This window comes from Labrus mixtus, chromosome 1 (genome assembly GCF_963584025.1).
Source record: "Labrus mixtus chromosome 1, fLabMix1.1, whole genome shotgun sequence".
NCBI lineage: Eukaryota > Metazoa > Chordata > Actinopteri > Labriformes > Labridae > Labrus > Labrus mixtus.
In genome coordinates, this window is record NC_083612.1 from 26,222,771 (window position 1) to 26,244,583 (window position 21,813).

Below are 21,813 nucleotides of genomic sequence, written 5' to 3' on the forward strand. Positions count from 1 at the left end.
TGATTGATTGTTTCCAAAAACCTATAAAGGGGAATTCATCGATGTGAAGAGCTTGATAAGCTCAGGGCTGGGTCACATTACTGGGTGTCATCATCAGAACCCCACTGACACACACACACACACACACACACACACACACACACACACACACACACACACACACACACACACACACACACACACACACACACACACACACACACACACACACACACACACACACACACACACACACACACACACACACACACACACACACACACACACACACACCTCTCTATTCTCTGCATGAATGACGCCTCGTTGACCTGATAACACCCTACCTTGAACGGTCCAGTCCCCGGGCAGAGAAGTTCTGTGCTCCGACACTTTGGGCAGGACGTGAATGCTCCCTGAAATGGTCTCGGATGCTTTCCTGGCCAAAGCGAAGATAGGAGCCTGCCATCGCCCGTCTCCTCCTCCTCCTCCACCACCTCCACCTCCTCCTCCTCTAATAATGCTGCTACTATTAGCTTTATCTCCTGCAGCAGATTTCTCCTCCTGCAGCCTCAAAACGCCGAACACCTGAGCTTTGTCCTTGCTGCTGTCCGCTTCAGACAGATCGTGGTCGGCGGACGATGCCATGTTCACGGTACCTCTGAAATTATCACAGCTCGATGCGAAAACAACCAGACTCATGCGGGTTGCTAACAGTTAGCTATGTACCAATCACCCGGCGAACATTACGACAACCAGAGCATAAAATTACCTGCGTTAAACCCGGCCGAGGCACTGACAGGTCTAGCGAGTGTCAAAACAAACCGTGTTTATCGGTGTCGGAAAGGAAAACGTACGCATCCGTCTGCATGGTGACAGGGCGGCAGCTGCTCCAATTATTAAAACAAGTCTTTGACGTACACCACGGTGTACTATACATTTGTTTACACCTAGCAGACCTAGCAGACAGTTGTGCTTCTGACCGTCCCGCTGCACCCTCTGGAGGGGCGGTGTCAAAAGGCTCACAAGACTCACAAAAGGAACACTACGTAATGATTTTAGGGGCTGCCATGTTGTGGACGTGCCGCCCTCTGCTGGCTGCGGTGAGAACAGCACGATGTTACTGTACTGGAGTCCTAGCATGCATCACCAGAAATAGGCTGTATAAATAAAATAAAATATAAATAAATAGCCTACATGAACTGACTTTACTAGGCCTATATTTTACTGACAAGGTAATAAACATATCTGATATCTCACTTGAGTGCTACCCTTTTGTTATTTTATTCTATAACTGCTCAGAGGTAAATATTGTAAATGATTTTTATATTTTTTAATCTAAACAGTTTAATGAACTCACAAATTATAATGTATTGTAGCTTAAACTACCAATACGTGTATAATTAAATAAATTAAATTAAATAGCCTAGAGTCTCAACCAAAACATTATGAATGTAACTTTCACAATTGAACATTACAATTTATATTTTACTTGAGTTCTTCCCTTTTGTTGATTTCTTCAAAATAATTAAGAGTGAAAAAATTATAGGCCTAGGCTACATGCTACTCCATAGGCTAAATGACTTAAATTCATCATGATCATTCTCTTTCTGTTGAAGTAGACTTTTCTTTTCTTTTCTTCTTAATTTAGTGAATGACCTGATACTTCCTTCCCTGTATTCTGGTCATTTTTTATGCTTGAATGACATCAGCACAAGGTAATGGTCTGTGTTGTCTTTCAATACAAAAAAATGTACACATTTTGGTTTGTGGTTTCTCCACAATATATCTTGTGGGTCAGGTTTATTTGTATTTATTTATTTATTTTGACAGGGACAGTGTTCAGCCTATTAGGTATACCAGAGTTAGCTATAAACTAAATGACATCTGCACTTCCTGGGCAGGAGACAGAGACAACGTCTCTGTTAAGAAACAATAGATAGGCTACACTAACAACATCTACACAACAATACACAACCACTGAACAATGGAATTAAATTAATCCACAGTGAATTTCACAAATTATATTAAAACATTAATAGTCTAAGAGCACTTCACTTTAAATACATCACTAAAAAAAACAGCTACTACACCTATATCTCCAAAACAAGACATCAACAATACCATAATAACATATCCATACACTACAACATTATCAAACAGAGTTCATGAAACGTCATGTGTTTATGTGTGATGAGGACATGATTGAGTTGTTTTGAGCCATGATTTCATCTTAAAATTAATTTCAGCAAAGCTACAGCACTCTCTGATTTTTACTCTGTATGGATTTCCTAAAATGTCTAGCTCTAAAAGAGACAGCTGATCTGTGCTGTTAGCTTGTAGACTTTGGATTCATGAGCTCAGTATTTTCAAAATCCTTCCTAATGCCGTGTTTTGAATGAATTATGTTTCCCCAGTAGAGGAATAAATGACAGAGGGAATACAGAAAGCTTTAGTAAAGAGGAAAAACACATACATGAAGAACTGAACTGGCTTTGGAAAACTAAATAAAGTTTTCACATAACACAACCCTGATACATGAAGTATGGCTGCATCGTGTTTTTTTTTTAGATTATCAATAATACTCTTGATCATTTCCTATATTTCTTGTTTGGAAAATGTATTAAAATTGTATGTAAGGTAATGTCTATAAATGCTTGTTTGAGCAAACCATCATTCTAAAACCCACAGATGCTCCGTGTACTATCAATGAACGATGAATCTGTGAATATTCAACTTTGTCAAAGCTGGAACCAATGGATTTGTGACATTGTGACAAATAGACTAATCGGTTCAACTCTATTAAAATGGTTTAACATTATGAACAGTCATATTTCAAAACGTTTTTCAACACTTGAATGCTTCAGAGCAAATATTGAAGTCCTGGATTATGATAAGTTTGATTATATACTGTAGGTCCCTTCACTCCCCTAATTGATTATTAACTAAAGCTATTTCAGTTTGATGGGTTAATTAAAGCTTCATCAAATAATAAGTGTTCTTTTATTAACTTAAACATTAATCCAGTTTTATAGTGAAATGATGTAATCAACTTTTTGATTGAGGCTGTTTTAGGTCATGTATGGGATGAGGTAGGGAGTTGATAGGATTTGTCATCCTATAATAAGATCATTCAATCAAAAAGGTACCTTGGCTGTAGGCTAGTCGCTCCATACTCTCGCTGTGAGTGATGCCCCAGCGGTGGAGACTCTGAGGGGAGTACATGGTGAGTGGGACTCTCCTCTGTCCACTGCCCTGTTACAATGAGTAAGTCAAGCAGATCCTTGAGTCCTGAAGAGGCTCGCTGTCGTCTGGTTTCTGTTGAGCTGGAGCCACACAGTCAAGTTTCTCAGATTCCCTGGTGGAAGTGGATCATCCCTTCAGTTAGGTCAGCTTTGATGACAGTGCAGACTGGACTGCTGAGACACAGGGACAGCAAAAGCTTCTGGTAAAAATGTGAAAGAATAACTATATAGGACCTGACATCCTAATTGTGTAAAATGTTTTGAACTGAACAGCCCACTCGATCACTGGATGTTTGCAAAAATTGCTGTTAACTCACTTCTTACTTTGTAAGGCAGGTCCTGGTACAATGAAATTAAATAACTCTCGATTCTAATAATGAATATTGCCCAGAAATCTTCTTATCTAACATCAACTCAAAGATCAGTTCCTGAATGCAATCTCTGTTGCAGAGCAGTAAAACACCACTCACCCATACAGAACAGTACCAGACCATTACTGTCATGAATTATGTAAGATGTTCTTCCTTACTTTAAATATAATAAATCTTCAATTTCATGTGAACAAAAAAAGGGAGATTAGTCACAAGTAAATGTTTCTTTTTAAAACCAAATAGAGATTTTTCCTACCTTTTCTTTGTAGCATGAGCTCATAAGGAATGCATCCACTAGGCCTCCACCTCATCATAGTATTACATTAAAAGCCTTCAGCCACTCCAACTAAACAATGTTTGATCCATTACCTCACACTTAGAAAGAAACTGTAGCAGCTCGGAGGCTACAGTAAACTGCATTACATGGATCAGTGGCATTAGTCTTTTTGTCAGGCTTCTCTTCCTCTGTTTGTCTCTCTCGTTCCCTCTCTCTCTAATAGCTCAGAGCTGACCAGGATCATATGACCGGTTCCTTGCAGATCTGTAAACTCCTTAGCCATTTACTGGCTGTGTTAATTCTCTGAATGGCTGCTTCTCAGCAAAAGCAGCAAATCATTTGTGAGCCAGGCTGCTTCTGCCTGCATGTTATCTCTCTATATTCTATTCTTGTTTCTATCTCTGTTGACATGACAGTGCATGCTTCAAATGCACTTAAACTATATGCTTTTATACACACTGTTCTTTACCATCTTTTTTTCTCTCCAATCTATTTGCGATCTCAAGAGTATCTCAAAAAGTACACGATTGTTTCTCTTCATGTTTGGATTGAATGTATTCATATTCATATTGTATTGCCTGTGTGTCTATTACTTTACATTGAATTGTGCTCTGAACGTTTGAATCTAAGAGTGATGCTATATTTTTTATCTTGCTGCAAGAGAAAAGGAGACAATTGCAAAATATATGGAGTTGTATGTGGCTACATACAGCCTAATTTAACATCCAATATAAGCATGAACAAGACTCTTTTTTAGGTTTATCTGCGCAGAATTTTCCTTTTTATTTACACACCTTTCTTGTTTTTTCTGTCTCATTTCTCTACTCCTATCCCTTCTGAACCACACCTAAACAAACACACCAGGAAGCACCACTTCCAGGGTGGTATGTTTGTACCATATGACTGTATTCATCACTGTTGGTACACACCCTTCAGCACAACAGACAACTGCAGGAACCAATCGATAGTCTTCACCGGAGCCTGTGCCTACCAATAGGAGTGTGATGCTGTTCATCATAGTATCCATCCTTTCATCCTGCAGCATTTGATCCATGTGATGCTATGTTATAGATTCTTATTCAGTCATTTAACATGGAAATACGTGGTGGATTTAAAAAGTAAGTACCATAATTAAGTCATCTTTTTTATAATCTTCACAGGTAGTACTACAAACAGTAGGGATGAAATTTCACAAACTATTATTGTAAACACAATCAACCCTTTTGAACATGAACAGTATGTTGTTTGCATCTCACCTCAGGCAGTAGCAAGCACAGATCCTTATTTTTGCCGCATGTCAGCACTCAGTAGTCTGGTCCGGCAGAGTCTGAGGCAATGACTTGGTGGAAAGAGTTCAAGATGGACATGATCTACTTCCTGCAAATATGTACAGTCCAAGCTTCAGAGGAACCCCTTTCACATATTCTTGCCAAATGATCTATCTATCTATCTATCTATCATTGGATGTCATCTAGAGGTGCTGCAAGGCTGTGAATGAAAATAAGCCTCTGTAGTTCTGAAGCAGTAAGCTGCTACACGCTCTGGAGACATCACCGGCAGAAACCACAACCATCACCCCACACAAAACCCAATGACAGAGCAAAGAGCCAGAGTGAGGGGGAGGGGTTTGGGAGTTACACAGCAAAAAGAAGGGAGGGAGGAGGAGAAGGAGAGGAGAGAGGGAGAGATGGGTGAAGGGAGCAGAGTGTGATGCCAGGGCGAGCACTCACACAAACTTACACATACAACCCAACCCACAACCTTTACTGTTTATATGAATGAGATACATGAGGATATTAAAGAAAACACACACAAGGGTCAAGCTGGTTGTTGCCAGCATGTGAACTGAATGGTGAGGGAGGTATTTGTGTGTGATATAAATTACACTGCAGCTAAGACAATGAAATAGTATCACTGCAGCTTGAAAGCACTCTAAGGAAAAAAAAAATGTGTTTAGCTAAAAGTTAACACAAAGGATGAAACGTTGAACCATGCCATATTTAACATACTACATTTTGAATAACATTCAAGTTTATACTACACCACAATGAACAAACAAGTTTGGTTCTTTGGCTGAAATACTAACAGGTTAAGCAGCAATGAAACCCCCTGAGCACATCTGGATGAGCATCAGCTCCTCTTACCTCTGAAAAGAAAAGGATTAAAAAGAAATCTACAGATAGGAAGTGAAAACTGTATTACAGGAGCTATAAATATTTATTTGTCAAACATATTGTAAAAATAAGACTTTTCTGAAAGATGAAGACACGTGTATACAGTCAGTGAGCACGGTGAACTCTACACAGAGGGTGAGGAATAATAAGCAGGCAGTGTTGATTAGACCAACATTTCTTGTGGATTTACTTTACGGAATTTGACAATCCCCACTTCTCACATTGTTGTAAGTGCTGGACGAAGGCTATACAGTTTGTTCAGCAGCACAATAAGTAATTGTGGCTTTAATACTTTTGTTCTGTTAATGTAAAAGACAACTTACCAATGCAAACATTAGCCAACCATAAAACAACTTTCTGATATCTGAATACCAAAGTCAACAGGAACACATGCACAAGATTCTCCAGATGAAAGCACATGGTTCAACAAATTGATGTAAGCAGCAGCTGTTGTATTGAAATTCATCGGATTTTACTGCACGTTTACTTTAATAATCGACAGCTTGAAAGTTACTGTAGATACTAACAGTGACTTCATCACCTCCTGAAGACGAGGCAGTTTTCTCTGTTTTCACACCAAAAGATGAATCTCTTTATACAACTTCGCCAACAATGAATTATGGAGATCTACATATTGATATATTTCAACAACACTTGTGTTTCACAAAGACATTTAATCATTTTACAATGGTAAAGAAATTCTATTGACACGTTTTTAAAGTTGATTATATACAGTGATAAGCCCTTCTAACACTTATACATCATATTGATTTAACTTAAATGTTTAGTCCTCAAACTCTGCAGCATAAAGAATTTGCTGGAATTTCATCCGCACCTCCATTCTTTTTTTTATGGTGAGCCTCTTTAGTGAGGGCAGAAGGCTAAGCAGAAACAGTTCGTCTTCATCTTTGAGGCTGGCGAGGGCCTCTGCAGAATTTGTCTCTGTGGTTTCTGTGGTGGCTCGTCTTTTACGGTTAAGAGAGACTCCCATCTCCTGGTCGCTGTTCTGACAAGGCTCTGTCAGGGAAAAGCTTGTACTAACCACAGGTAGAGGGCCGTGCTGCTCCTTCTCATCTTTAACTTCTAACTCCTTCTCCTGGTCGTCACCACTCCCAGCTCCCTGTTTGGCACAAGAGCAGCATGTCAAACTAAGGGTCAGCACAGCACTCATAATAATAATAATCTTACAGTTCTTTGGAAATCACAGACAAACACATGAAAGCCTCTCATACTTTAACAAATAGGATGAAAACAAATGGACAGGTCTGACTGGGTTTATATCTTCTTGAACGTTTAATGATTTAAAGAATTGTTGTACAAATGTTAAATACAAATGTTGTTTTTTTTTAAATAAAATGTTGTATTGTTTTGTACTACGTTAAGGCAGACCCTTTATGAACAATTGGCAAGTAGGCCTAAATAAATTATTACTGTCAAATATAACATTTTGTATATTGTAATGCAACTTACTGAGAAACTACAATATGCAAATTATGTTAAAGTTAATAAGACACAACATAAAACAATCAAGACAATTGAAAAAAAAACAACAATATAAATGAATTTCAATAGTTAATAATTGTATTTTAATTGCATGATTAGAATTCCTTTATTTTACACTTGAAAACAGTTTTCATAATAAGCTCCAGAGAGGAAATGTCAGCTTTATAAACCCTGTGGACGAAACAGTAGCTTCAATCTCTTTGCTGACTTTGTCCTTTAAATGTGTAAGTATTGTTTTTTTTCTAATACAAATAAAGAAATAAAAGCTTGATACCTTTCAAAAGTGTTTGCCAAGGAAAATGAATTGACCAGCCTGAAACTCCTCACAGGAGCTTTGAGTTTGTAATAAAATGAATGCAACGAATGGACTTTATTATCTTGACTTTTTAATTTTTTTTATATCTCGCTCAAACACAGTGATTTTTGTTTTGGGAAGATAATGCTGTTACACATGAAGAAACATGTAGAAACATGCAGGAGTGCATGAAACAAATGACTCACTGGCGTCCACTTATCTCCGACTAACGCGACAGCACTCGCACTTTTCATGACTTCCAGTTTATTTTTCTCGGTGTCATACAGGTCCTGTATGCGTGAAACGACTGTCCCCTGCGACGGTAGAGCATATAACTGGTCACAACTAGCCAACCTGAGGACGTCCCGTAGACCAGAGTCTTCCACAATGTCAACTGGCCTGCAGTCAGTTGCCACCCACTTAGCAAGCGCCGTAGTTAACCTGTCCTGTTTGACGTCATCCACAGGTGCGCAGCGGCCCTGCCAGCTCTGGTACAGCGGCTGTCCTACCACATGACTCGCTGCACTTGTATGCTTTGCTCGTAGATGGTACCTCAAACTGGTAGTACTTCGGTGATATTTTAATTCCGTTTGACACAAAATGCATATGACTTTAGACTTGTCAACTGTGCCGTCGGGAAGTATTTTAAAGTGAAACGCTCCGTTCAAAACCGATAAAGCGTCGCTATTTTCCATCACTACAACAGCAGAAAGACAATAAAGCACACTTCTTCTTCTAAGGAGTTTAATGACGGCTGGCATCAGTAGCCTAGTTGTTTCACTGGCGTCACCTACTGGATATTATTATCTTCACAGTGTCACATGGGCTATTTACAGTTTCGACTCAGAGTGATCCCTTTCTTGTCTATAACAGAGACTCACTAGTTTGGGCTTGTGTCAGTCTTTCCAGTCTCCCTAGTGATCCTTTTTGCTTCACATAGAGTAAAACATATCAATGTCCAAAAAAGGACCCCTTCATCATCAGGCAACTTTAGGCTACCTCCCTGATGAACATCACCCCATCCTCCCCTGGGAGATCTGAAATGCTCATAGAAAATAGTCCTACACCTGAGAGGAGCTTTCTCATTATGGCCTAACTCTGCAGCACACATAAAAACCCTGTCAGACATCTCTCCATCAAAACTCAGGCAAACAGAGGAGGTGTCCACAGTAGCCTATAGGCCGACTCCTTGAATAGCCAGAAATGCCTCTGTGCCTCTACAGTCAGACAAACCCCTCAACTCACTTCTTCATTGCCTCCGCTCCAAATGGGAGGAAGCAAGATACACAAAAATAATCTCCATAGATATGCATTTTCAGGGCTTTTCCTCTCTAACACTTAGACAATTACAACAATTCCACCTAGTTATAATCGATCATACTTCACAGACACAATTTCTCACTTATGTGTGGATTGAAATCTGTCTTTTTTTTACCCTCTTGTGGGGCTACTTCCCACTTAGTGCTCAGACTCTTACTTAAACTCAATTTCCAACCTTGGGGCCAACTGGGCAAAATAGCACACTAATTAAAAAAATAGAAAGAAGAACATACATTGCTGCTGAGCTTAAAGGAATCAAGATTAAGCGTAAAACACTGACAGACCAAAGTTTTGATCTTCTCCAAGTTTCAGAAATGATCTAGAAAAAAGAACCTACTATATGCATGATGTGTGATGTAAGGTATTACACTGGTTCAAAAGCAAGAGGCCTATACATACTATGTTGTGCTGTTTGCCTCATATATCGTGTTCACCATCAGGTCTAATTACAGATTTTTTCCCTCAACTGTTTATAGGTTCTTGCTTTAAATTACACATATATTTTTTTATCCCTGCACGGGTTATGTACATTTCTTGTATAAATCTATTTTTTAATTGCACAGTTTAAGTTTGTTTCATCTAGGGGTATTCTTTAAATCTTTTTTTCGGGTATATGTATGGGGGGGGGGGGGGGGGGGGGGGTCGGTTTTGCGGCTTAATTTGTAACAAATGTTTCATGTCATGTACGTCTTGTAACCTGCTACTGGATGCTTTAAATTTCCCTCTGGATCAATACAGTATCTATCTATCTATCTATCTATCTATCATGTTCAACCAAAAAGCTTTTATTGTGAAAATACCCGGATATTCTGTGTTATAGGTGTGAGTGAAGATGCACCTTGCTGTGGATGTTTCGATGCCTAAAGCATAAAATATAGATAATAGTTAGCATTAAAGAAATAAATGTAGCCTATTGTATGTTGCTGTTTTTGTCAAAGGTGTCATAAACCATAACAGCGGATAGAAGCCCACAAACAAGATTAAATACAATACCTTCGAAGCTTTCATTCTAACAATAGGTTACTGTAATGATGACATTTTTAAATAAGTGACAGATGGGCAACAAACCTCGTCGGTCTCCCCCATACCTGCTCCACCTCTGGGTTTGACATAGGCGCTGAGCCAGGCTAACTGGTGGTAAAGTGCTGGAGCAGGCCTCTCCACTGGGTTCTCTTCGCCTGTCAGGGGAGGAAAACTTCTCTTCACCATTCGCTTCTTCGCTTTGCAGAACTTGTCGCGTAAGTTTTTCCATTTCAGCTTCACCTCTTCCTCCGACTTCCCCATGCTGCCGGCTATTTCTTTCCATGAGAAATGGCCCTTGTGGTTGTCTTTGTAGTCTCGCCGTGACTGGTCGTACAGATTCGGGTGGTCACGTATCAAGTCCGCTAGCTTCTTTTCCATAGTGTTCATTTTTGTTTCATGTGTGTTTACTTCGCCGCGAAGTCCTGTCGTCAGCAGGGGGACGACCGAGGTTCGTCTTCGTCTTCGCCGTCGTTAGGCTACGGCTGGCAGAAGGAAGTACAAAGGCCCATTAATTCAAAATAAAAGATTTTTAGTTTTTTTTTTTCATCTATTGCTGACATTTTTTTTTTTACCTTCAAAATATCCTATAACAAAATGCGTTGCCCCATAAAGGTGTAGCTTCAAACCCCTATATCCCTAAATATGTAAAGAGCTATGATTGCAGTACATTTACAAGAGCTCAGTTCCTCCCACATTGACTTTTAGCCAGTGTACTGTGTTACCTGCCTGCAGACACAAGATGGCGTATTTGCTCTATTTTGTTCACCTCTACTTCGGAGTTTTTCATAGTTTTGGCAACGCTAGGTTGAGAAGATGTTCAACAAAACACAATCCCTGGGTTTATGGGGAATTTTATGGACACAAAATACATTTGAGTCCTAAGTAATTTAAAAAAACCTCTACTAGACACTGGAAATGAACTGGAAATGATGTAGCCTATGTGGCTTAGTGTGGTTTGTTACTGTCATTATGTCATGGGATGAGTAGCCTATTCTCTTTCCCCTCTACTTTAGTTTGTAAGTGTGCTATCCAAGCACTGAAACAAAGTAGTGGTTTACACAGCAAAAGTGATGCTTATGGTACACCTTCATAATTAACATAACTGTAATCAGGCGATGGATGGCTTTTAAAATGTACTTTGGACACATTAAGAATAACTTTAAACATTAAATTGTTCATAATTGTATAAGATTTAAGTGTATGGTTTATTAAATATGTATGCTGCTCAAGGGTTTCCTTTTCTTTTTTTTCAAGATTTATTTTTGGGCTTTTTGTGCAAGGGTTTCCTTTTCAACATGTATTTTAAATAATGTCATTAAATGAGTTTGAGTCCTAATCCTGCAACCTTTTACGCTGCAGGATTGGATCTTGTGGTTGGAGTGATTATCAAAGGCCAGAATTCAAATGAAGGCTATTTGAATTGTTTTTAAATGGTAACCACATGAAGACTCCAGTCAAGTGTGATGAGTACTTACATCGCTGCATCGAGTTAAATTTACATGTGAAGGCCTTGATGGTGAGGAGTGACTGATCAAACATGGTCTCCGCTGGAGGCAGTCTGAGTGTCACCTCCCTCAAACACAGATTACAGGGACAGCACAGAGGATGACAACATTTAGGAGGACATCAGCTATTATCATAGGGATATCATAAGGATGGCACACCCAGTGTCACTGACAACTACTGTACAAGTGACTTGACTACTCACATATGTCATACTAAAATCTGTGATGGAGAAGGTTCCCAGTTTAGTCTGTATTAAAGTCTACAATCAAATTTGACACACACAAATAATAGAAAAGCACAAGAATGGAGGGGATTAAAAACATTTGCTTTTCCCCATTTTATATTCCCACACCACAAGAGAGCAGCGGAGTCTTTGTCTTTCTCCATAACCAAGAGACTTTGACATGTCACAAAAGCAGTTTGAAAGTGTCACCAAATGACAGATGCTGATTTCTGAGTGTTAGGTCACTGGAAACATATTGTGAATATTAAAAAAGCAGTTTGCAAAAGGCCATTTTTTAAAGCCATTGTTTGTCTGGAATAGATTCAAGATGTTTGCAGGACATATAAAAAAAAAAAACACTCACCCAAATGTCGTGTAATAACTGAGTGTGAGTGTGATGTCTATTTGAAAAATACCACTTCACCCAATAAGATGACTCAGAATGCAACTTGTTGTCAAGAGGGCTGGAAAACAAGTCCAAAACAACAAGCTTTGACATACCATGAGAATTTATTGTGTGCATATTTTGTTGTTGTTCTAATACAAACTGAGCCACAGGGTCTCATCCCGCACACCAAAACAATAAGTAAACATCTTGAATGAAGACCCTGGTTTGCACACATTGTTGACAGAGCGGGCGCCCTACAGAGGTCGCAGGTTCGACAAGCGCCGGGGATGTCTAATCAGTAAAGGCAAAAAAAACGGTTAAACAAGTAATTTAAAAAAGAATCTGCCAGCAGCACACATCTAATACACCCTCTTGGATGGACCCTCTTCAAATTGTTCCTTTTGAGTTATGACACATAAACCATGAAATTGACTGAAGATTTGAAAACTGATTGAAATTTGGTGGTTCTTGATGCTGATGCGTTTGTCCGTCTGCTATGTTAGCTTCCCCTGACTCAACACACAAATACACACACACACACACACACACACACACACACACACACACACACACACACACACACACACACACCCATCCTCTTTTGTGTGAGTGATGCATTTATCTTTAGAGGAAAGGTGGAGGGAGAACAAAATGAGATACACAGCTTAAAACAGTCACAAGGCAGGTAGTTAAAGATACGTGTGTGTGTGTGTGTGTGTGTGTGTGTGTGTGTGTGTGTGTGTGTGTGTGTGTGTGTGCGTGCGTGCGTGTGTGCGTGTGTGCGTGTGTGTGTGTGTGTGTTAGTTTGAAACATGCTGAGCAAGCTAGTGAGCCAGTGATGTAGTAAACAGAGGTTTGTCTGATCACGGCCACTTTAAAAGAGCATGTTCTGGTTGTCACCATGGAGACAGACATTAAATCCCTCTGGTCTAGACCGATAATCTATAGACTTTAATATCTGGTGAGGTGGAGAGACATTTTCCAACCGGAGACATCCTCCGATAGTGTGTGTGTGTGTGTGTGTGTGTGTGTGTGTGTGTGTGTGTGTGTGTGTGTGTGTGTGTGTGTGTGTGTGTGTGTTGTTGCAGAGTGGCTCTTTCCCAGACCAGTGATAAGTGTCACCTCAGTGGGGGCTTTGACACCTGGGCGGGTGTATAGGTGGGGTGAAGTGGGGCGTGAGAAGTCTGGGGTTCACACCTCATTGACGTTAGGAGATGATCCTGTAACTAACCTCCTAATAAACACACCAACACACAAGCATCAGCACACACACACACACACACACACACACACACACACACACACACACACACACACACATACTGGCAACATGGGCTAGAAATCTTGGGTCACTTTGTGCTGCACATAAAGAACACGCAGTCGTCACAATACGTTTTTGCTTAACTGCATGCTTTATGAAAGCAATCAAAAGTTTGAATACCTGCAGCAACTAATTTTTCCTCAGTAGTGATCTGAAGATAGTTATATAGATGAAAACCTTTACTTTAAATATGACATTATTTTATGTTATTATCATTCTGTTTACATAGAATTGCAGTAGTCAGAAGAGACTATTTTTTAAAAACTCGAAGCATTCTTGGAAGCTCAGACGTCTCAAATCTGTGGAAAGGCATTGCATGAGCCTTGAAGTCAAACACTGAAGGAGAAACAAAAACAAACCTGATTCTTTTTCATTTTGTTAATCTAAAAAATAATCCGTTTTTTATTTGACAGTACACTCCCCCCTTTTTTAGTGTCCTTAAATAAGCTAGCAGAGAAAAGTAACAGCCCTGCTTGCAGCTGCATCGCCAGGTCATGGTAATGTGGGGTTAACAGATAAAGAAAGACGAGTGATAAACTGGACAAAACTGGTGATGTGAAGCATTGCACGTTCCAAGTAGGTTTGGGATATCTTCAAGTTGATTTTAAGAGAGCACATGGGTGAAAACCAACGGCTGCCTAGAGGGAAGAACATCAGTCAGAAACCACAGGAATGATGCATTCACTTCTAGATACCCATTATTTTTTGTCAAAGTGAATTCCTGCAATGGAAACGTGACTTTTTTTCACAAACATGCCCCACAGTGATATAAAAAAAAAAGAGAGCTCTCATGTCCTTTGTGTCATTTGCCCTATGTTCCCTGACGCCGGGTTTTCTAACTCTAAATGCATATTGCACTGTTTTTGTTGTGGGATCTCTCACTTTAACCCACAACATATCACTCTCCAAAAGAAAAACCTGTTCCATAATGATGAAGTTGCTTGTTTGCACACTGACATCTAAAATACCAAACAGATATGATGAAGATGATGCGGGGACATCTTGAAAGAGTTCAGAGACTTGGGAACACTCTCACAGTAGATACATGACAAGGCTCCTCATCCTGTAAACTCTGATTCACAGGCACAAACACATCCTGTTCCTTTTGACAGACACATGCTAAAGAGCTGCTGTGGCTCATTTGTACCATTTAAGGCATGTGTGAGATTTTCTTTTTCTTCCTTTCTTGTGTCTTGATCAGCACCTCGCTCTTGTTCTGCATGTGTTTATTGTGTTGATTTCCCTCTCTCATCTTTAAATCTCTTTCTCCCTTGTCATACCTCCTGCATACATTTCGAATGGCCGAGAAGTCTGCTCACATGCATCCACAAAACTAGTTTTGAGTTAAATTTTGCAATACAAAGTGAAAAATCGTAACAAGTTGATAGGATAATCTGTTCACCTTGATCCCTTTTCATCAGCAAACAATAAAACGTGCATCACAGTTAGCATCTGTTGATAAGTTGGTAGTTTCTGGCAACATACATTTAGCAGATTGTTGCTGTTTGTCTTACTTCAAAAAAATAAAATTTTGCTTTAAGAGTCGGAGAAATTATTCTTGAGTGTATTCCCTTTGTGTGTGTGTGTGTGTGTGTGTGTGTGTGTGTGTGTGTGTGTGTGTGTGTGTGTGTGTGTGTGTGTTTGTGTGTGTGTGTTTGTGTGTGTGTGTGTGTGTGTGTGTGTGTGTGTGTGTGTGTGTGTGTGTGTGTGTGTGTGTGTGTGTGTGTGTGTGTGTGTGTGTGTGTTTGTCAGTCCCATGTTAAAGGGAAGTGTCTGTGCTTATCAAAGAGCAGGATGAGGTGCCATGTACCTGCTGAAGAGCCATCGGCATTTTTACTGTGCTGTTTCCCCCAACAGGGTCAAAGTGTGTGGTGTTCTGTGTGTCTTTGTGTTGGGGGTATTTACTTGAACCTACAGAAAGATTTGACTTATTCAAGATTTCCATTTGAAAATGAAAGAGACTATTCTGTGGCCTTTCTTTCACAGAGTACAAACAAACGTATTTTGATCTCATCTGTAGGTATTTTGCAGCGTTTAGCTTGCTTATCGTTGTGATATCTTTTTTTGCTGTTGTCACATATGCACTGGTTGGACCTGACATTACCTTGGGTGCCTCTCACTGATGACATGGAGACATCCTACCTCATTCATCATTTTTTTAACATTGTGATCAACCAGTTAACAGTCGGGTATTTACAGTCCTGACTGTGGTTTTCAGCGAGGAAGACACCACCTTGGCGTGACAGGATTTTAAAGGTCAGGTCAATGTCAGATTTTTCCTTATTTTTGAGTCATGTTTGTGGCTCGTTTGATGTCGAAGTCAGCGTTCACTTCACGACGAAGCAGACTGACAACAGAACTACACAGCTGTGATAAAACATCATAGTTTTTTTTCTTTGATAATAAACCAAAAACTGTTAACTTAAAACATTTGTACATCGATGACAGACAGACATGTATGTTTTCTTTCCGACATGTTTTAAGAGAAAGTGTCACACGTATCAAACACGATATGATAAAATTAGAAGTCAACAAACTATCACAAAAGAAAAAAATCGATGTCTTTATTTTATGTGTATCTATAATAGTCTGTGATTTATACATATTAGCTATAATTCCACTGCGGGAACTTACCCCAGGGACAATAGTGACTTATTTATAAGAAATCAGTGCTGTATTTTAACCCCCGATATCTTTTAACAGTTATGGGTTCTTTTGTTAAAAAAAGAAGCTTTTACTTGTATCACAGCATTGAGTCAATAACTTACTAGATGCAGCACAAGTCTTTTATTGAGTTGTTCTAAACCACCATGTTGCGATGATGCAATTGATACAGAAACCCCTCATTGTTTATTTTCTTTAATTTCTGCAGAACTGAATGCTTCTGGACATTATTATGAGCAACAAAGAATGGGATTTGAGAGTGGCTTATGCTTGGTAGCTATTTTATACATTCAGTTCATATTATTATTTTTACATTAAACAGGGACGTTCAGCATGCAAGTAAATCATCGCCAGCAGGCCAAACAGTCAAACGGCTAAAAGTACAGAGGATAAAGCAGTGACAAGATGTCTCAACGCTCCTTTATCACCTGTGTCGAAGAAGATGTTTGTGTGGATAAGTAGCAGATCAAAGTACGTTTCTGAAATAATCATCCCACAGGAGGAGTGTCCCTGCACTGAGCTCTGGGATTTCCCTGTTATCTTGACCTTTGACCTTGACCGCTCATGCCCACCTCCTAAACCTGCCTGCTTATTAACCTGGTCGTCATGCGTGTGACCCATCAGCACTTCAGAGGAAGTCCCAATGGAAAGACATCTGAACAGGGTTAAACCGTTACAGAGAGAAATAGGGAGAATGATATGAATGAGAGGGAGACGGAGAGGGAGAGGAAGAAAGGGGAGCACAGAGTCAAAGTGTCATGATTCATACATTAACACAGGAATTCCATCGAGGAGTGGAACAGGCCCCATAGTTTCCAGCAGCAGGGTGGGTGGGGCAAATTGGTGATGATCCAGTTAAAGGGAGAACCTGCTGCAAAACAAAATCCATGTGTGCTGTTGATCCTCCGATCTCAGTGCTTCTAAAGTAAAAATGAATAATAGATTAGTGCAGCATTATGACAATAATTGGGATAAATAAGAAACTCCATCACTGCTTGCATGAATAATCAGAAATCAAACCTTGGGTCTTGAAGATAAGTGAAAACACTTCCTCTTTATAAAGATAAAGGGGTCAGATTTTGGAGCAGATATTAAAAGAAAAACCTTAACTATTTGATGAAGGATGTAAACTACTGAAACTCGTACAGTACAGTCCTTTTTTAAACATACTTTTTCTAATAAGTTAGTTTCTTTTCGCAATCAAACATACAATATTCTTATTAAATGTAACTCTCTTGTAACAATTCATAACCCAGTATATGTCAGTGGACCTATAGGTCCAGCTTGATTTTCAGGACCATTTAACAAAGTGATAAAGCCACAAAGTGATTTGATGCATTGATTGTACAAATATATAAATACTCTTTCTTTTGATACTTCTCATCCTAATACTCCAAATAGTATAATGTTGAATCCTTGACCTGAGTTATAACCTAAAATATGAGTTATTTTTTCATTAATGTTTTAAACAACAATTTAAAATAATGTAGGAGTTAAACCACCAGAAATCTGTGATGAGCACAGCTCTCACTGTAAGAGACAAAACAAGGGGTGTTTCTTTTTTGATCATGGAGATGAACTCAGAATAGATGCAGATGTCTGTTCACACACACTGCGACCTGCTGTTTAAAGAATAACGGGAAAATAAAGTAAACTCAAATGATGACCAAAACTTAAATGAGCATAACTGGCCTTGTCTGGTGTGTGTTTACTTTGGTCTGTGTGTATGTGGTTTGAATGTTTTAACATGTGTGTCTAGGACCTTCTGGGGTTTTAGGGAAGTCAAACCAATAAGATACCAGCAGATACACACAGACAAAAATTCCTTTCTTGACCCTGTGGAGCATAAATTATCTACATAACTCTCTTCTAACCATAACTAAAGACTTATATATCTATAGTTTGAGGGAGGGAGGATAGATGTCTACACAGTTGTCAGGACTGTTCAACTGCACAAAATTCCACAATCGCTGCTAGATAGACAGAGGAAGAGGAAAGAAAAAGAAGCTGGTGAAAGTACCAGAAAAAGAGATCATTTTTTAAGACTGATGTAATTAAAGAGAAAGTAACAAGACACACGACATCAAGAGAAAAAATAGTTGAAAAGTGGTCTGAGGCTTTAAGTTTACAGCTCAAAAAAAAACTATGCAACACAACTAGAGTTTGCATGCTCACATACAGAATGTGCAGAGATGTCTTGGTTAACCAGACGTTGCAGTAGATACTGTGGTCAGTAATGCTGTGTGTGCTGAATGTCCTATATCATTCAATTGTTGTTGCACAATATCGAACCCAGAAGAAATATCTCCTGTTCATAATCATCATCTGTCAAGCAACATAGCTTCACATCTGCTCAAGACAGAGACGAGGAAAGCCGAAGTTTCAGAATCCTGGAGAGGCATTGGTCAATATGGAGACATTGGCATGAAGTGAGATCAGGTTAGAAACAAGGGTTAACATAAACTTTTTGTTGGAACGTCAAACTGAACAAGAGCACCTTAATTATGAAAACTCCTCAATCAGGATTTCCATCCCAAGAGATGTTTCTAGTTTTTCTGAGTTCCCAATAAGTTGATCTATAAGGTGAAACATAATTTTACAAGCCAATGTCTAGTTACATGTATTGGGGACAACCAATGCTGCCTCAAATGATGTCACTAGGGCCAGTGTTCGTTGAATCTGAAGACTGCACCTAAACATTATAACTAGTCCGCTGCTCATCTCTGGGTGAAGCTAACGGCTCAATGCTACATTAGCTAGCATAACAAACACGGCGTCAATCATTAAATCAGTGCAGCACTATTTTAATTATCAAAGGAGCAGGTTTCCAAGAGAATATCTCAATAAGCTGAAGAGAACATGTGATTGGTTGGTATCACTTTTTTGCTAAAGCACCATAAGGAGCTCATACATTTTTAAAATCAACTAAAGTATGTGGATTATGATCAGAAGCTCTGCAGCATAATGAGTCATATTACTTAAAAAGCCAGCTAAACATAAGAGAGTTTCACAACCTGGAAAACCCATATGTGTTATAAAGGCTGTACACAATAGATAAATGAACAAATTAATGATTTTATTTCAAAGCAAAAATTTAAATTTGATGAAAAACAAACAAAATAAATTTAACAGTGTCTGAAAAGGAATAAGTAGAAGTCAAATATATCCCTTCCCTTTACTCACTTTTCTTCTATGAATTCATATATCACTCCAACAACTTCTCAAATGTACAACTATATAAAGGAACAGTAAATGACTGATCAACTTTTTATAAAGCAAATTGTTTTAGTAACTTTTTTAATTGGGAAAACAAACCCTTAAGTTAACCCACAAATCAGTCCCTTCTTTTTGTGGATCATTCCTCGACCGCAAATGATTTTCTGTTGATTTCACAGAATAAAGCTGTTTCACGTGCATATACAAACACTACAAACACACTCCCAGCTGACCAACTGGAGGCATCTTCATCCACAAACACACATAAAGTAACACAACCACAGTCACACAGCTGTCAAATCACAATAATGATGGACCTGTCTTTTGAATTTTAAACATCTTTTTGTTCTTTTGCTTTAATGTGGATGAAAAACACTGAACACAGTCTTTCTCAAAGTGTTCAGTCTCATAAGGAAACAATTGTCTTGTGGGATGAACAATACACAGCATGGCTCTTTCAATAAGCACCAACAAGCATTAACACTAATAACAACACAAGTATTACTTCAGGAAAATTCAACTCTCTATTCAAGGCTTGTCTTATGGAGGAGACAGTGGTGAGGGACTTACAAAATGGGAAAGAATTTAGGTGGTTGACATAAAACCGAGATCATAGTTTGGGCTCAAACACAAAAAAACACAAAATGAAATGAGTCTCAGCTGCCAAACAACCACAACGCTCCAGTGAGTCCCATATTGTTATGTTGGAGGGGGATCCCCTGTGTAGTGCGTCTAATGCTGTACTACTCAGAATCTGATCATCACCTTAAAATGTCTTCTGATGTCTTTACACACAGTTTTAGTCTTTAAGTCTGTCTGTGCGTTTTTTCTGAGCCTGTAACTTCAGACAGATGCAGCTTCAGCCTCCAACTATCCCACCATTATTGTGTTGACATAAGAAGCATGAATAATACCTTTAAGTTAAGTTCATACTCTGAGCTAAAATAATGTATGTATCCATTCACCATATGATCTAAATATCTCATCGGCAGCAGGTTAACCAGACTGTCTTCTCTTTCTGATTTTTTTAGGCCAGGTGGGTTATAATCCCTCAGTCACCGTCTCCTCTCCATCACATACGGATGTGTTCTGGGACGCACTTGCCCACATTTGTCTGGCAGTCTGACGCTCATGTGGCCACACTAAAAGGTCACCTTCTCCCTCTACCAGGGAATTGACATTGATTATGTTGAGAGACAATATACTCCCCTTTCCAGTTTGACTGATTTAATGCTTTTTTTTGTTGTAATTTCTCATGTCATTACAAGCATGTTCAAACATATTGTATGCATCTTGGGAACTTTGCATGAAAATAGGAGACAAATCACACCCTGTATTGATCCGATAAGGGATATTGAAAGAAATGGTTCAATATGGGGCAATCCTTTACAGGACTGGGGGCAGGATGGTGTCTGCACCCAGGTGAGAGATGTGACCCATGAGCAGTCCATCATAGTTTATAATAAGGAAGTGCAGTGGGGATACAGATTCACACACAACACTGAGCTCACCTGTGTGTTGACAGCACTCACAAGCCATTAGAAAAACCATGGACTCTACAGAAGCAAACATCCTCTGCATGTCACATGTTGGTCCCTACATTGTCCATAAAACTGATATTAGATACCTCATCAGGAATAATCTCTTACATGTCGTATTACAAAAACAACTTCAGCACCAAATAAGCCTAAACACATTCCAAGGGTTCTGGTTTATGGAGATGAACTGAGCCAACAGTTTTGCACAGTGTACAAATACATTGATCCCTTTTTATCTACGAAAATGTTTTTGAAGTTTAGCCGCAGCTGTGTCTCAATGAAGAGTACTTCTAGTATAGTACTACCAGGAGTGTCCGAGTTGTCTTTTTCTTTGTTTTCAGTGACATTCTTGCTCGACTCAGCCCCTGCGCTCTTTGGTGTGAGTGTTTCTGGTTTGTTGGACAATAGATCATGTCAAACCACACTTTAGAGCTGTTTCAAATGTTTATAATATTTATGGGAAGATTTGGTTTTTTACTAGTCTTGACTTTGACTTGCTGTGTTCATGTTAAAGAGTATTCAGTCAGATAGACACTCAATACAGACACCATCATGTAACACTGGTCTCAGATCATGTCAAAGATGCCCTGCAGACAGTGCAGGTCTCAGGTGCCCAACACTGGTGTCAGATGAATCCCATCGGTTGTTTTATACCTCTGAATCTCACAGCAAGAAGAAAGGCATACAAAAAAACAGCAACTGTACTTTAACCTGTGGACATTTGTGGAGTTAGTTTTAGTGGATTTTGGAAAGGAGCAGAATTAGTACTCAAA

The 21,813-nt window shown here is 39.2% G+C and overlaps 2 protein-coding genes across 7 annotated transcripts in view; both read right to left on the bottom strand.

The window, feature by feature from the left end:
- Positions 1-5,318, bottom strand: part of rufy2 (RUN and FYVE domain containing 2) — a 21,699-nt gene extending 16,381 nt beyond the window's left edge. The window contains exons 1-2 of one of the 5 annotated variants that reach the window (XM_061039930.1): positions 5,126-5,318; positions 3,126-3,392 (exon numbers count right to left, since the gene is read on the bottom strand). In XM_061039930.1, the coding sequence (XP_060895913.1) occupies positions 3,126-3,201 (76 nt within the window). In that variant the 5' untranslated portion in view covers positions 3,202-3,392; positions 5,126-5,318. Of the gene's footprint in view, positions 1-323; positions 1,011-3,125; positions 3,396-5,125 lie in introns of those variants that run through there. The other 4 variants (XM_061039921.1, XM_061039937.1, XM_061039905.1 and 1 more) reach the window with 4 other exon arrangements.
- Positions 5,319-6,067: 749 nt separating this feature from the next.
- Positions 6,068-10,699, bottom strand: LOC132975479 (uncharacterized). 2 transcript variants are annotated; one of them, XM_061040046.1, is made up of 2 exons: positions 10,230-10,699; positions 6,068-7,163 (listed from the first exon to the last, which is right to left on the bottom strand). In XM_061040046.1, exons 1-2 carry the CDS (start codon positions 10,569-10,571, stop codon positions 6,828-6,830), a joined length of 678 nt encoding a protein of 225 aa, XP_060896029.1. In that variant the 5' UTR covers positions 10,572-10,699; the 3' UTR covers positions 6,068-6,827. The 2 variants fall into 2 exon arrangements, with proteins under 2 accessions (XP_060896029.1, XP_060896018.1); XM_061040035.1 differs by lacking the exon at positions 10,230-10,699 and adding an exon at positions 8,048-8,740.
- Positions 10,700-21,813: the final 11,114 nt, after the last annotated feature.

Excerpts from the sequence above, each read along its gene's own strand:
- LOC132975479 (XM_061040035.1), bottom strand. The coding sequence starts at position 8,602 with ATGCCAGCCGTCATTAAACTCCTTAGAAGAAGAAGTGTGCTTTATTGT. Across the intron at positions 7,164-8,047 it reads TCGGAGATAAGTGGACGCCA|GGAGCTGGGAGTGGTGACGA; the intron begins GTGAGTCATTTG and ends TGTGCCAAACAG.